The following is a 17569-nucleotide window of genomic DNA, read 5'->3' on the forward strand; positions in this document are numbered from 1 at the left end:
TCCCTGCTTCAGGCCCCACGGCAGCACCCAAATACCAACCGCTGAGATGAATAATTAATTTGGTACCTTATTGGGCTCACAGCTCTAACTCTACAACCCCTGGCTAATGAGTGAGAAGAGTCTTCTGCAGCAAGGACAATAACGGCGCCCATTATATAAACAACAGCAGCTCTAACAACCACAGCCACGTATACGATAGAAAACGTAATATGCGATATAGCACAGAAGCAATTTAGCAGCAGGCTGTGCCTCCGTAGGGCAGACGCTGTTAATCCCTGACCAGGCCGTAGAGAGAGGCTGGGGACTCACCAGCGCTGACCAACCTGCTCATTTCCATGCCTGTGTGCAGCGTCAGCATTAACCCGAGGTGGAGGAGGGTAGCAAACAACCCAGCGTTTTGCAAAAGCTGCTGTTGTGATCCTTCCACCATTAACATAACGGCTCCCTGTAAAAGTTAAAGTTATCTTAAATTATGTGATGTTGTGTCATGATGTTCCACAAACGTGCATAAATTTGAAAAGTGCTTAGTGGAATCTGCTGAGGGACAGGCGGGGAACACCTACCTGCCAGTGGGCTCAGCTCTTCATCACGGCTGTCCCCTTCCTCCTCATCCTCCTCATACCTGATCACCAAGCACAAAATGGATGTTGGACTGCACTTCACAATCCAGAAGCTTCAGTGGTTGCTACTGAGTTGTTTTGTCTATTTCATTTTTTTAATGTTCCTGACATGTTAGTCATTTTGGTCATTTAAGAGCAGCTGGCCCGTGTTCGAGCCACATCATCAGTTCTTTTTTTTTCCTTTTCTGTCTTGTCCTCTCTCTCTCTCTCTCTCTCTCTCTCTCTCTCTCTCTTTCTCTCTCTCTCTCTCTCTCTCTCTCTCTCTCTCTCTCTCTCTCTCTCTCTCTCTCCCGTGGCTGAGCCAAAGATAACTGAGTAGCTGTGTTTGACTGTAATCACTCCAAGTCTCGTTCTCTGGAGAGCAGCACAGTGGGCAGCGCAGATCCACTACCCTCTCGGAGTTTTCAGAACCACTTTCACAGCATCGTGACATGTTCATGAAGAATCAGACAAAGCCCCGATTGTGCATCGGTGTACATGGGTTTAATACGTGTAGCGCAAAGGCCTTTAAAACGTACCGCTCTTTGTCATTTCCGAGATCTATCGTCGGATAATAAACAATCAAACTGCGGTTAGAAAGAGAGTAAATGTGACCCACTCCGAGAGGCACCACTCGACTGAACGAGCGTTAGAACCAGTCATTTGAATAAACTTAACAGCAAAACAAGAAAAGAGCCCTCTTGCATGCTGAACTGTGTAGGCCCGCTCTGTCAAGTGTCACTCTGAGTCACTTTTAAAGCTGAGGTAAAAATCCAAAGCCTAAAGTAATTTTGCATACTGATCAGGCTCAGATTAATACGGGTTGGATATACCACTGACATTAGAATAAGGATAACTGCTTTAAATGGTGGTTAAGTTGGTGCATCACATCTCATCGACTGGCTCCGAGTCTATTTAGTAATTATGATCGTAAGGTGTGCGCATAATCAAATAAATAAATGATGCTGCCAGAAATTATGTCACAATAAATTAATACATTAGGAGAAGTGAATAAAAGGAGCGGCTAATTGCACGAGATGAGTCTTTTTCATTAGCCTTGGAGTGGTAATTTCTTTGTATGCATCACGAGCCATGCTCCCAGATGAAATCAAGTTTTTAAAGTATGCAAATAAGGCTAAAGTATTATGTTAGTAAAAGCATAAAAGCGTATTTGCATAGACATCTAGTCATAATTTTGTTTTGATCTTGTGTCATTTGACCTCTTTTCACTGCAATCAGCAGCAAGAAGAGAACGTTGAAGCTTCTCTATGAAATCTAGCATCAGGTTTTTTGGGAGATATAAGAAATATATGAATCCCAAAAGTCAATATTTGTTTCAATATTTCATTTTGGATTGAGACATAACCTCAATATACCCTCAAATATTTACTTACCTTCCTCGATAATCGCAGATGGAGACATCAGATGGTGCAGTATTGATATTCAAATTTCTTCTCTTTCTTTATATCTATTGTTGCGAGCAAAAAATAAACTTGGTTAAATGCATCTTCGATAATTGCACGGCAAAGTTGGTAGATTATTTTGTACATAATTACAGTGGAAAACAACCTGCCTATTAAGCCTTTAATGGCAGTAATACAGAAAGCAATTACCATTACTTTGCTGCTCACATTGAAAATAAAGATTTCTCTAAATTAAAAGGATCCACTGACTACTGCTAATTGTGTGGGGTCTGGTACAGACATCTGGTTGTACATCATTTGTAAGGGCTAAATGCTGATCAGTTAGAAAGGCTTTTACAAGCTGTGTCCTAAGTGTGTGTTCTTGGGACTGCTCTGCTGCCAGGGAGTCTGATAGCTCTTGAATTATTTATCTATCAGGCTGCTGGACGGTAGTCACGGAGACCTAGGCCCCATAGTGTTTGTCTGGCGACATCTCCCTCCAACAGTAGCCATTGGCCGACAGGGCTAGGGGGGGCTGATGAACAGGGCCCAGTGTGCACAGGACCAGCGTCTTCCAGCCCGTCCTCACACGCGGACCCTCGGCTCTGAACAAAGATTTACAAAGATCTGAGTGCAGAACTTTTTTTAATTAGGGAAAAGATGTGTTTAGAAAAAGAAAAAAGATTGAAAACGAAAGATAGAAACAACCACTCGTTTTCCTATTAAGGAGAAATGTCAAGCGCGGTGGTGAAGCAATAGTCTGTTTGCATCCCTTTGTTGTCCTCCCTGACTTTGAAGGCTAATTTTTCATGGTTATTTGAACTGGAAAATGAAAGAGGGGTTTGCGATTATTTCCTATAAATGACAACACAATCGCATTACGCTTCAGTACAAACACAGAGAGGATATTGCCTTTTCATATTTCATGTGAAAGTAATGGATGGGCTATGCAAAGAGGAACAGAAAGAAAGACAAATGGTGAAAGAAAGCGCGCTGTGTTTGATTTGTATTAGAAACAGAATGGATGGAGGTAGTAGCAGGTCTGGTTTTTTTTTTCTCTCCCAATAAGTGGTTGCACTCTCATGGATGTTTTAAAGTGCTGCACAGTGTAATCATTGGATTTCTTTAGCAATTAGCTATGAGCAACCAGCCGAGGTGGTTGTTAGAAGAAAAGTTGGCCATTGCAGCCTCGACAAAAAAAAAAAAAAAATCATTGCATGGTCCCCTTATATACTGTATATCGTACAGCTGTGTGATTTCACCAGCAACATAAATGTAATAAATAAGGTACGAAATCTGCCCCCCCCCCCACACCCCCCCACAACCTCCACCTCTCATCTCTAAACATCAGAACTTATCAGACCGTTAAACTTTCGAGAGCAAATACGTCAATGATACCCTAGATTTTATATTTTAAATCAAATTGATTAGTGGAATTGGTATTCATAACCTTGTCAGATTCTGTTTTATCTCGGCGTACGCTTTCATAAACAAACAGCCCGTCTGCGGCAGCGGAGGGAGACTGGGAGGCAGGCTGACCATCGAGGAGGGTGGCAAACCAGCCCACTCTGGAGGGGCAAGCAGAGAAATGTGTTTGTGTACTTTAAGTTTAGAAAGATTGAAGGACCGCCAGGACTCATGTAAATAGAACCCATGTGGGAGCTGTGAGCCGGACTCCTAACACGCGCCGAGGCAGGCGCTACATACATCCAACCATGGCAACATTGATTTTCTGAGCTAATACCTCCACAGAACAGTCCACAGGCAGACGGATGCACTACAAAGATATGCAAATGGTGCATTCAATAAATCGACAGGCAGAGATCTTTTTCAGACAGTCCCCTGTACTGGTCTGCAGTGCCTAAAAGGAGAGATAAACAGATAAGTACCTGTTAATGGACACACACATACACAAGTGTGCAAACTCAGACAAACATACAGGCACCTGCCTGTTACCTGGGAAACTTAGATCGATACATTTCATGTTAAGCAGAACTGCTTCAGAAGAGCACATAAAATAAATGCCAGGAACATGTTTTTATAAGAAAGTGTTATTTTAATATGGGATCGTCTATTTTTTTCTTTAATTTTCATGGTTTTCATCAGGTAAGCTGTTTGCACTGTATCTTGTGTATAATAACAAAACAAACTGTGGGTATAGTCATATTCAGTGCGCTTATTAGTCAGATATGAAACAAAAGCTGCTGGGTGTATGTCATATATAATAGATGTGGGCTGTCTTGTTAAGCCCAGCAGGCTGTATGTGGCTGCGTCTCTGTGGAGAAGGGCTCTGAAGCTCGCTGTACCTGGTAATTAAAGAGAGTTTGTGGCAAAAGCCAAACATCAGGAGAGATGAGCTATGAACAAAAGAGCTGTGACAGTTTCAGGTTATGTGATTTTTGTGTCCCTTTTTTTGCCAAATGAAAAATCAATACATTTTCCGGGTTATACATATTCAGAGTGTCCACCGTGCTTCCGCCCTGATGGAGAGAGGGGCGGGGGACTGTGGGCTCGGGTGGGGGGAGTTGCCTGTCTGCCTGTCATAACTGTACCATCGCATTTTCCAACCCACTGGTGAATATTTCAGAGTTGATGCGATTGCCCTTCATGACAGTGGTAATGTTTTTTTTTTCATATACCCCTTGAGCCACCCCCACACTCCGTCAACCCACCCCAGTTCTGCTCGGTCCCTTTGAATGGCTGCAAATAGGTGAAGGCATTGTAATATGAGCGGGAGGAAGAAAGGGAAAAAAGATGCATTAATAACAGGAGGTTGATTTAAGAGGAGGCAGCAATGGAGGACGATAAGCATAAATGCACTGCGGGGGTGGGGGGACAGAGAGGCAGAGTGACTTTTTGTGCAGAGCAGTGTCCCTCAGGCGGTGTAGATGGAAGAGCACTGCCCAGTGATGTTGTTGCCCCCCCCCACACACCCAGGCTTTTAGCTCACCATCCTAGCAGGGAAATGTGCAGCCTGCGTCCTCCATTGTGGACGTAATATGCGTTAGTGAGCGGCCATCATCGTGGACATTCAAGGAAGTCATTGTGCGTGTGTGTGTGAGCTGGGGCAGAAGCGTGAGCAGTCCCTGAATGCTCACTCCCTGTGCAGCCACATTAACCTAGATCCTCCTCTCCTTCATCACTCAAGTAAAACACAAAGAGAGGGGAACTGGAGCGGCGCTCACTTTATCCACTTTATTTGTAATGTATCTAAACATGCCATTAACACAAGAACTATTTCTAATTAGTGTCTGTTCCCACGAGGTAACACTTTGGGGGAAATTAATACTTGCATGCCGCTCAATAACAGTTCCTAATTTACTAATTATCAAGACCACAAAAAGGCAGTTAGCGTGTTTAAGTGTATTTCTCTTCTCTGCTGGAGAAGACAATTAAAAACAAAACTTCTCCGTGTGGCTCTTTGTGACCCGAATGCACAGAGCATCCATTAAAATGGGCAGTGACTTTGAAAAGGCAGCGGGAGGGGGGGGTCAAATTTAGTGTTGTGTGGACGATGAGGCTGGTTTGATGAGCAGGCACCACCGGGAGAGTAGTGCAGCGAGCGGTGGAGGAGGAGGAGGAGGAGGACGAGGAGGAGGGGTGCTGCCGCGATATTGTTCTAAGGCAGTGTGAGCTATCACTGCTGTTTGTGATTAACTCGCCGTTTTAAGTTTTTCTTTTTCTTTTTTGCTCCTTCGTTATTAGCTGCCCTAACCCCGTACCCCTCCTCCATCTCCTGCACCTCCTCCTCTGCTGTCCCACCACCTCCTCCTCCTCCACCTCTCCCCTCCTGCCTTCAGCCCCATGGAGACACAAAGTATTCATTCACATTTAGATCCCGAGGTCACAGCAGGGCCAGCAGGGAGAGACAGCGTGCCCCCCCCCCCACCACCACCCGTAGACAGGTCAGGAATCTAACATGTAACTCCGACCAGCAGCGCTGAGGTAGCTCACTCTTCTTTTCTTTACAAAAAAAATGTGTGAAAGCGTGTGGGAGCGAGGGAGAGAGGGAGAGAGGGAGAAAAAGGAAAGAAGACACTTTCATTTTGTGTGCATGTGGCAGGAGAGAGTTGAGCTTGGTGCCTTTTCTTACATTTTACAGCATTAATTCTGCAGTTACGTGTGTTTTATTTTCAATTATTTTCAAATATCGCAGCCCACATTTTTTAATGGATCTTACAACTTTTACAAATTAGCATGAATGTGTTTTTCAACGTGTCCACGTTTTGACTTCACATTGTATTGATTATTATGACTGCTGATAATATTGTTTTGTGGTTTATTGGTTGTTCATAAACAATAGCCCGTTGTGTCTATGGCCAGGTTGTGGTCATGTTTTTCTCTGTTGTGGTTTTATGAGAGGTAACGTGTGAGGACGCAAGATGGGAGATGCTCTGCCTGTGTGTCTGTGTAGCGAGGGGGGGGTATGATGGTTGGGGGTATTTTCATGTGCGTTGTGCTCTTAAAATAGGGGGGGGGGGGGGGGGGGGTCTTGCATATGGGGCAAAGAGGTGCTGATATGAGGAGCGGACAATGCATGAAAGCCCTCAGCATGGGTCCTGTGTGTCATTGTCCCATGGTACCCTCCTGTCACTTTCATTTTGCACCCTCTAGTCTAGAGTCAGGCCAACTTTGATATCAGGAAAGGGGTGCAAGGGATGATGGGGGGAGCAAGAGGGGGATTTTTAAAAGAAGAAGTAGGGGAGAAAGATAGAGTCTGTGAAGTGTGAAATAAGATTGCTTTTTATCCGACAGTGCAGCGCTAAAGAAAAGGAAGCTGTCCGGCCCTGGATAAAGCGGGTGTTTGCGGGGGGGGGGGCACCTCTGATTTACAGTGCGGTCCTGTGACACCTGGTTAAAATGATAACAGCGGCCTCAATAATCATAAGGATAGTAATGAGAGCACAGACGCACACAAGAGCCGGGATCGGGCCTCACTCCCGGGACTCGAGAGCCGGGGAGAGGCTGAAGCTCATCTGAGGGCCCCAGCATGCTGTTCTCCACAGCTTAGGGAAGGGATAGACAACACAATGAAGTTGACTAAGACTCTGTGTTATTGCTATCATTATTATTACTTTATATTATTATTATTAATATTATGAGCTCTAACTACTCTCTGAGGAACACTGGGGCCGTTCTTTCTCAGGTAGGACTTGTATTTCTCTACTTTAAGAAAGGCAGCTATCATCAACATGGCGGTACATTCTGCTGAGGCCGAGGACGGAGGAGGAGCCTGACCTAGTGAAAGATATCTAGAGTGACTATTATTACTTGTTGCTGCTCTTCTCCACAGTCTGGGAAGGAATACTGGAAAGTGCAGTGGTTACCATCAATTATTTATTAGGCCGTTTGTGCCTGTCAGTCTGATTAGCATTAGTGTAATCACTGCTCTTCAGGGGAAAGGAAGGCTGCTCTCTCTCATCTGAAGGTAATCTCGCCGTTTGCAGTGTCTCATCTTCACCGGACGCCTCTTGCACAGCATCTGCTTTTGTCATCTCCACATATTTCTTCCCCCGTTCTCCTTTTTTCCTCCTCTTTCCCCCTTGCGTTTCTGTCTGTTGCTGCTCCCCCCCCCCCCCCCCCCCCCTGTACCTCATTAATGCGTGTGAGCAAGTAGCACTCTCCCGGCTTGTAGAGAGTGACACCTATGGGCCCGATTGAGCCTCTGCACTCCCCGGCAAAACACGAGAGGGGAAGACTACTATGCTACTAGATGCTTGTGTGAGTGAGTGCGTATTTCTGTATGTGTGTGTGTGTGTGTGTGTGTGTGTGTGTGTGTCCTTCTGTAAGATGTTGGAACCGAGAGCCCATGGACTGTCCCCGCTGACTGACTGGCAGAGCAGAGCTGATATTTATACGCTCAGAACAGATGAGTGTAATCTCTGTGTCGGCAATGGGCTTATTCAGCTCGCATGATTAGATTAATGGAACTGTTTCATATCATTGTATTAGGATGGTTAATGAAGACAATTAATTAGAAGACAACCTTCAGGCTATTGTCCTTTACATCTCTGAAATTTGGGTTAGAAATGGCCTGCTGCCATAGCTTTGAGTGTTTCTCCTCATCCATTTTCAGAGCTAATCTATGGCTACAGTTTTAGTGTCTCTTCCATTTGCATCCTACTCTTAGGCCACTCATGACCTTTCATTAATTATGGTCAGCCCGGCTTTAATCATTCTGTAATACCGTTAGAGATGAGACGAGAAATAGGCAAAAGCCATTTGCCACTTTGAGATGTAACACTGCTCCTGGAATTAAATGTCTTCATTCCTGCATAAATTATGGATGGGGCTGTGTGTTGTGTGTGCTAAAAGTGTCATATACGTTGATTAAACATCTAAATAAAAAATGTATTGGAAATGCAGGGAAGAAAAACATCCCGGTGTGAGCGGTTACAGTACGTGTTCCGGAAAAGGAGGGCTGGGTACAGGGAAGCTGTATGGCATTAGAATCTTGCCTATCACTGTGACGTTTAAGCACAACGTGTGTATTAATGTGTGGGTGGGGAATTAGTCTCACTGCTGGTGTCACGCAGCAAAGAAATGACACCATGCCCCATTTTTAAAGGTGAAAAAATTTACCTGGGGATTATTTAGTAATCTGAGCACCTGCGCAGCTGTACAGTATCCTAATTCCTGCGCAGTTGTGGAGATTTATGCAGGCAGGAGTCGGACGGGATTTTGGGACCCGGCAGCAGATTTCAGTTTTTTCTGGAAATGTTTAAGATCTGCGCCTCACCAGCACGGGACGGGCTGCACTGGATGGAATTTGTTGGTTGCCTTGGAAACATAATAGAAACATGGATAAAAATAAAAGAACAAAATGCATTCCCTTATGTGGGATACTGGGGACACTTATATTCACTTGGAGACAGTCGGGCCTTTTAAATTTCTTTATTTAAAAAAGGATCTTGTACTGTTCTATCTGCGATGTGTAACAGCACAGTACGTGCACGAGTCTCTGCTCAGCTGTTACCTTGCATGATGGTGTTCCACAATGACTCCATATGTTGAAGCGAGCAGTTGTGTGTAGAATCATGGATTTTGTAATTTTTTTTAGTAATACGCACTTCTTATAATTCTGTAGCTCCATTAACAAAGAAGACAACTGTACTTTAAATATCATGAAATGATTTCAAGCTATTGAGATACAGTAGGTTTTCTTTCACACATGCAACAGACAATGAAATGTCAGAAAACAATAGAATTTGATTCGCATTTCATTTAGGAACATGACTTATTCTCCATAAGTCACTTCTCTTTACTTGTTAAGCAGAAAACGAGAATCTATGAGTAAGAAACGACGTCGGGACAAGGGACTGTGAGAATAGCCATGAAAGGGTGGGATGAAAGTGCATCTGTGATAATAACACACGCCAATGACAAGTCTGTATATACAATGTATGTGATATTTCACAACTGGTGGGATAAACAGCGAGTGTTGGGGATAATGTAACATCATAAAAGTGGTTTGGGCTGTGGGTAATCATGTGGTGAGCTCAGATTGGATGTGTGATGACTGCGGGGCTGAATACTTGAACAGGATATTTCAGTAGCTGTTGTAGCATTGTCAATACATCAATAGCTCATAGACTAGAGACCTGAGCATGAAAGCATTTTCAAAAGAGCATTTAAGTACATTTGCCGAGAATTAGCTGACTTGTGTAATAGCTGATAGGGCCTATTGACTGCGGCCTAGTTTACGGTTGTCAAATCAATGCTATTGCATCCAAGTCCCACTACTTTTAAACAAACTTAACAGGCAGAGGGGATGTTCAGGGGGCACTGTAGGGAAATAAAGAAGATTGATGCCCTTTTTATTATCTGTTTTTGCTATCTTTTCCTCTGTGTGTTACTTACAAATGGCATTATCGGATATCCATTGTTTGGACTTCAATGCGCCTAAATGGCCTGATATATTGAGCTGAGGCTTTTAAGGTGGTTACAGGGGATTTCTGCCTTTGACTTGGCATAAAAAGTCAAATGAATTGTGGCTTTGAAGTTTTAAATATTTATGGTTTATTTCTTGGCAATAGTAGCGCTGATGAGGTGGAATGGGTCGTGTGTTGTTGGTAAGTAACCTAGCAGATTGCAGCAGGGGACGTTAATGTATGTGTGTGTGTGCATGTGTGTGTGAGAAAGAGAATAGGGGCTGGTCTGGTATAAGGTCTTTCTCTTGAAGGATACTGGCCGGACAATTATTTTACCATCTGCCCACTTCAGACCACATGTGCTTTGCTTTCTGCAGTTTTATGTCCACATTAAACCGAAAAAGCCATATATGTGTCATGGTCTGGAATAGATGGAGAAAAAGAATAAATTACTAACCAGTATAATAATAATAATAACATCAATAATACTACTAATAATACTACTAATAACAATAGCAATAATAATTACAATTATAATACAATTTTCCTTTTTTTCTTCCCCTGCACTTCCACCCAGATTTAGTAATTCCTGTCAAAATGAATTTCACAGCGCTGATCAGACACAGGCGCAGGACAGAGAGCAGAAAGCAGATTCTGCCCTCTTTGTCTGCTAGCCTTGCAACTGTGTGTCAGCAAATGTAATTGTTGCAAGCTCCTATAGAAAAAAACGCTGCCGTCCCTTTAAGTGCTTCCACCAATTCTGATGGCGTGGTGATTTACATATCCCGTCCTCCCTCCCCCTTCAGGAGAGCTGAGCGAGGATGTGGAGGCTGCTAGTGAGACCACCACAGACCAGGAGGACCAAACCAAAGACAGAGAAAGTGGGGGGGAGAAGGAGCTCACCAAAGGGACAGGTAAGGCCAATATTTCCACCACACATATTTAGGGACTAATATTCACAGGAACCATGTGACCCTGCTCCTGAATGGTTCTGAGCCTTGCATCTTATTACATTTTTAACAAAAATATGGGCAGCCTTGTTTTTTAAAAAGCGTTTAACTGTCTGTCCCCAAAACCTCCTAAACCCTGCTCTGACTCTAAGAGGCTGCTCTTTCACAGCTGCAGGTTTCCAGGCATTAAATCCCATCAGATACACTCAGGATAAATTGTCAATTTGGGTAATATGTCCAGGTGACATGTGACCCGTGTTTTGTCTCCGCTCAGGAAGTGATGTGAGGAGAAAGGCCTGCATGCGGAACTCCAGCTGGGGCCATGCGTGTGTGTGCACATGTGATATCACTGGCTTCTTCTCAGTTTTGCAGCACACACAGACAACCAGTGTTTTTAATGTACTCTCAGGACGGTTGCACATGTGGCCCTCTTTATTGACAGGTGTATGTGGTGACTCCTGAGCAGGGGGCTGGGCTTGTAGGCTGAGGGGAGGGGCTTCAGGCCTAAACAATCTCTGGACAAGGGCAGGCTGCAGCTCTGTAGCAAAAAGTTTCTGAACATTTTAGGGAAGTGGTTTTGGAATTGGAGAATGTTTCGAGTTTGAATGGATCTGCATTGATACACTGTGAACTTTGATTTCATGCATGTGTGGATTTTTTATTTTTACACGTTGTGGGGTCAATCATGACAAATAGTGCACTACATTGTAAAAATGTAACTGAGTATTGGCTGGAGTTTCTGCAATGATAGGTGATGACAGTGCTAATATCTAAAGTAAAAGATCCATTTCTGCTTCTCAGAGCAGTTGTCATTTTCGTTTGGTTATTTTGGTATTTTCAAACAAATAGTTTTTCTTATTTGATTTGAAAAACGTTTGTTAATTTACTAACACTGATGCTTGTGTGTTAAAAGGAGTTTTTTCGTAGATTGTCAGATGTGTAAAATAGAGGAAGTTGGCACTGCTGCCCAACTGCTCGAAAGAAATGTAACATGGTCTCAAACACAAGTTCAAGTCGTGTCAAGTTTAGAGCGGGACTCTAAAACATGTGTTTTTTTACCCTATAAACCTTTCACTGCGTTCGACTCACTGCATCTGCATATACAGTGCTTTTGTTTTGAGTGACTTTATTCAGATTTCCGACATATCAGTGCAAAAGAAGTTAGTTTAATTCCTCTTTTTATGCTCAATTTACTCTGTATGCCTGTGTTGTGGGAAAACAACCTAATGCTGCCAGTTGAGACTTCCCTTATTCAATCGGAAGGATTTCTGATATTAATGACACTGAACAGTTACAGGCCTGGCTAGATGCTTCTCACTTGTCTAACTTCGTGTGTTACTGCAGGATGTTTTGATTTACACTAGTCAGGTTAAAAGCTGGAAAACAATTCAGACCTTTTGCATACCTACGTTTTTTATAAAGTGCAAGGAAAAAAACTTCATCATAGTGTTTGAAGCCCAGCCTTTGTAAAATGTCTTTGATATTCGAACTTCTATTTTAAATGAGGCTGAGTTGTTTGTGCTCTTTGAAAGGGCGACACTCTTCTTTGATGGAAGAAATAATGATATGCATGCCTGACTGAATATGGCTAAAAGTATGTTTTAGCACATCAAAATAAAGCACTTTAAAAAGCATTAAAATGAGCTGGCCGATTAATAATTCACTCATACCTGTGGTGCACAGGAAGACGACTCCTCGCATTAGGACTCCTCCTTTTTGAAAGGCATGCAATTTGATACAAGCATATTCAGTTCCTTTCCTCCCCTCTGTCAGTCGCTAATCACCAAATAAGTGTGTTTCTGTGTTTTCACAAAGGAAATATGTGCTTGCATATGAAAAATTTACAGCTTCCCAGCAGCTTATTAGAAACGCTTAGTTAAAAATAGCATGTGCATTAGGGAACCAGGTCTGAGGTTCTGTTTGATGTCAGTGAAAAAGGTGGGTGGGGGTTGGGGTGGTGGGTTCAAGGCTGTGTTGTCAGCGAAAGGTAGACAGCTGTAGTTTAATGGAAGGGTCTCTTTTTGTGCCTCAAACTTTTTCGCGATTGATGAATACAATGCCCATTCAAAGCTAGCGAAGAAAACCTGTCTTGTAGAGAATAAGCGAGGGAGACCTCACAATGCATTTGGTAAACAGAGGAGCACTTGTTCGGGCCTGTGATCGTCTGAAGATGTTTGTACAGTAGACACACAGATGGCAGAATACGGTGCACGAGCGTCTTGGCCAACCTGTTATTTATCTGAAAGGTGCTCAGTCTCCCACTGTCTGAGGATGAGCTGTTTCTAAGGTCCATCATTAGAACTACTGAAGTATTTCGTCTCATCGCTGTCATGTAGCTGTTGGAACAGAGCACAACATTGTTCCTTTACAAATGACAGTCACTGTCAGACAGACGGCATTAGCGAACACAGAATAAAGGCTTCCTCCTTTTTAAAGCCACTGTCAATCTTATTTTCTCTTTCTTGTTCCACGGCTCCTCAGTATTCATTAAAATCATTTAGAGGTACACCAGAAGCCTTTGTAAAATGCATATGTATTTGGCTTGTCATCTCTTGAAAGATGCATTCATTATTCAGTTGTTTTTTATATTTCTGTCAAAGAAAAGACGTATATATAGACAATAAATATACATGTGCACGCTTTCAGACATATGTAAGTGTCACATGCTTCCAACCCTTCAGCCAATGTGTGGTTATGAAGTATATCATCATTAGGATATGTATGCAGATAGAAGAAAGTGTAAGTTACAGTAAAAGTAATTACGGGTGGAATACTAAGACCCTAACGTATATGGACAGTAATGTTCATGTTGGCGGTAGCTACAAATTAATCATGCAGCGTGATTAGTAATTCAAAGGGTCATTTTTAATGCTAAGGTATAAAATATGCATAAACGGAAAGCCACGAGCTGCTTTTCCTCTTCCCTCACACCTTCCTCACCTAGCTGAGACAGCACCGGCGAAAAAAGGGGATGAGCGCCTGCACAGGAACAGGATCCTTACCCCCATTAAAGCGGGTGGTGTATTTATGAATACACCATCCCTGAATGTATGGGGATACAGCGAGGAGAAAGGCAGGAGGGTGGTGAAGTACAGGGGGAGATAGGAAGGTGAGGAGGGGGTGGTTAATACACCTGCAGACCTGGACACAATGTGATTTGACATATTTAACATAAATATATGAGAGAGCTTGTGTTGAAAGTTGGGGGCCCTTTGTGAGGAGGTGTGTGTGTGTGTGTGGGGGGGGATTGTGTGTCCACTCTGGTGCTGGGAGGATGGCCGTTCCTCTGAAATTGACTTGATAAATAATCATTTTCACACCCTTCTCCCTACATTCAATTTAGGGGGGATGAAGGAAGGTAGGTGAACAATTATATTTCAGGCAGGATCATCCACCTTTTTAAGACCATTAAAGTCCATGAAGCCCTAGACAAAAACAAGGAGGGTAACACATAAAGGTTTAAAGTATTTCATTAATACCCTGTAACCAATCGTTTTTTGGTAAGACTCAGTTTTAAATGTGTTTTCAATTTGACCTATGTAGAGTTATTTTAGTAATGCAGAAGCACAGAAAAATATATATCCGTCTACTTTGAGTATAATTATGTCACATCTGTTTTTTATGTGTGCCATTACCGAGCAGTCATGTCACAGTCTTAAGTGCATACAACACAACATGTATTCAGCTTGTATGCATGCAGTAAATCCATTTTTATTATCCCTTGCCATGCAGGACTCTGTCTGCGCTGGCTCGGGTTTAAATGTTGGTGTTGTTAAGGTACTGCGTGGGAGTATTTTTGAAGCCCCAATTATAAGTGATGTGCGGGTTCCAATTTACCATTTGATTAGCTGCTGCACACAGTGGCTGTGTGCGAATAGTGCATATTTTCCTCAGTCATTATGCCCCAAAACATTGCTTTGTTTACTTCTCACATATCGGGCCTGATAAATAAAATCTAAATTTAGATACACGCATAATTAATCGCTTCTGACTGAACATCCACCGCGAAAGTGTTGTTTTGACTTCTGTGGCGAGGTAATAGGCATTGGACGTTTGAGTCGCAGGAGCAACTGTGTATTATTTGTGATGAGATGTTAAAACCAGACATGTCCTCACAGATGCAAAGTGAGATAGTCACTTGAACAGAACCAGAATCAGCACCTGTCTCCGCAGGACGCTCCAAACCGGTGCTGAGTTTCTCCTGCAGTAGATTTTCACACAGAGCAGCTGAAATAAAGAAAAAAAATTCAAATGATTTTCAGTTCAACGTCGACACCCGATGTGTGAAACTGTTAAAGTGGAGACTGAGCTGCCGGCCGAGCTCCACTCCACCACAAGGGTGTCTCTGCGTGTTCTTGACGCCACATCCTGCTGTTTATTTGCCTAAATGTGCTTTCACATGCACACGCACACTTTCAGTTGTTGCTGTGTGCAGGAGAAGCAGCTGTTGTGTTGTTCACTGTAGCTGCTTCATTTAGTCGGGTGTAATGAACATGATGATTAGCATCCCCTAGACGCAGCACCGTGGCATTGCAGTCTGCTCACTTTTTTATTGTGCCCTGCATTGTGCTGTTAGTCCTCCGCTGTTGCTCACTCAGGAACAGACACAGCACACGCTATAAATCGTGCCCCATATAACAGTGCAGATATGTAGATTTAATATAAGCTGTGGCGGAATTTGAAATTGCATGCTCATGGTTAGTTACAATCAAATTATTCAACTTTATGTTATTGTTCCTCCAAGCTGGGAGACATTCAGTGCAGCGGTGATTTGTTATTGCTTTTAAAACCCTAAGTAGCATAAGAAATCTGGAGACAGCGGTGAAAATGTTTACATATTCATATCACGTCCTTGGAGTGCTTGTCATCCCTCAAATTATAATTCCTTTTGTCTTTGAAGATAATAGGCCATAAATTGTCCTTGTTTGTGAGCCAACTCCCTGAAAGCTCAGTGTTTATGGGTTTTACCACAGGGTGTCTAATGGCCAAGCACCAGAGCTGTGTGTCCTGTAAAGGTGAACATCACGTCGTCCTATTGTTCACTGGCCTGGAAATTATTAATGCTGCTGCTAATTAATAACCCCTCTACATTTCTTCATCTTGGATTCGCCTTTCTTTCGATCACCTCTTTAGACCAGGACATTATGTCATTTATAGTTTAGTCCCTTTAATGCAGAAGCAGACATCCAACTAATAAAAGCAGAAATCTATTTCTTTCCTTTGTCCTTCAATTCTTTTCAATAACACCTCTATCTTTTTATGTAACAATGCCTCCCCCCGACAGGCACATTTGAAACAGACATTAAACATATTTACTTAAATAATAAGTTGTGATTTCATATGCAGCCTCATTAGTTTTCTTATAGTTTCCATTTCAAAGCAGAATAATTATCTGAGAACCTGCAAGATGAAATGGGACACTGCCCCTTATTGCTCTGGGCTCTGACACAGGCTGTAGATTAAAAAAAAAAGCTGGGTAGGAATAGGAAAGAGAAAAGACAATATCCAGGCATTGTTAGCATAGCATTAAAAGAGAATGACTTGTAGCACTGGGGGAGTTGAATCATCTCCATATTAATGGCCAACATGCCGAGGGAATGGAGGTGGGGATTTTCTCGAAGTGGAGGGGTGTCTGGAGCCATCAGCAGTGTGAAGGTGAAAGGTTCCAGGGAGCCGGGGAACAGAGGACGCCCTTTGCAGAGAGTGCACCGCTGAGGATCCTTGTGTTTCACATGTGCGGAGGGACTGTGGGTGTGAGTTAGAGTTTAAAGCGATTGGCAGACTGCGGCTGTTCTGGGCAAAGTGACCGTAAAGCTATGCGGCCTCGTCGGTTTTGGACGAGCTGGATGATAGCTTATGTTTTTACAACCGGAGGCCTGAAGCTGCCACGGCAAGACAGGAACTGTGGTAATGAGGGGGCAGAGGCTCCGGAGATGATGAGGACCCCATGTCGAATAGTAGGACGGGAAATACCCTCAGAAACACCAGGATTTCTTTTCTACCACTTCCTCACATATTTTTTGCTGTAACTCATAAATTTAGGATATGGATAACCTCTTCAGAGCACAAAGCACATCAATGGCCGCTGTGATTGCTCTCCTGGGGGATTTCAATGGCAGCTGACCTGTTGTGGTTAATTCAGTCCCTGCCGTGTCAGTCACTCTGTCCAGCAGCCATCTTTGTTCTCCTCTTGAAAGCAACGACGAGGCTGCGATTGCTCCGAAGACCATCGCACTGTGCTGACAGCCCCTCCGCTGCTTGAATAATACAGTGTATCTATGGGAGGTGAAACAAGGTGCCAAAGTCCAATTCACTTACGGGACTCGGCAGCTCAAAAGCCTCTGGTTTACGGAAAAGGGACATGAATTAATAATCACCTAATTGACTCTTAGTTTTTTTTTTTTTTGGCTCCACTCCTGCTCTGCCTTTTGTGCTTTCAAACAAAAGCCCACCCCGAGTATCTGTCAGAAGAGGTTTGTTGTGGATGGGGCGGCGGGGGGGTCTAATGACCGGGCAGAGGAGGTCAGGGTAACAGACTCCTGACAGATATTAAGGTCACTGATTGAGGATAGCTGTCTCTGTGTGGGTTTACACATTAATCAGAGGAGCATTGTTAATCTCACCAACCACTGAGTCTTAAATAAATAATAAATACTCCTATTAGGTTTCCTCAACTTGCCACTCTGTGAAAACAACTTAGAATTAACTTCAAAGCAATATGGACAAAGTTACTGTAGTTTAACATA

The 17569-nt window shown here is 43.2% G+C and overlaps 1 protein-coding gene across 1 annotated transcript in view; it reads left to right on the forward strand.

The window, feature by feature from the left end:
* The window catches only part of zfhx3b (zinc finger homeobox 3b), a 133626-nt gene that overhangs the window by 96002 nt on the left and 20055 nt on the right, over nt 1-17569 (forward strand). The window contains exon 6 of the mRNA XM_062385771.1: nt 10680-10787. Within this exon, the coding sequence (XP_062241755.1) occupies nt 10680-10787 (108 nt within the window). The remainder of the gene's footprint in view (nt 1-10679; nt 10788-17569) is intronic.

Source organism: Platichthys flesus, chromosome 1 (assembly GCF_949316205.1).
Source record: "Platichthys flesus chromosome 1, fPlaFle2.1, whole genome shotgun sequence".
Classification (NCBI taxonomy): Eukaryota; Metazoa; Chordata; class Actinopteri; order Pleuronectiformes; family Pleuronectidae; genus Platichthys; species Platichthys flesus.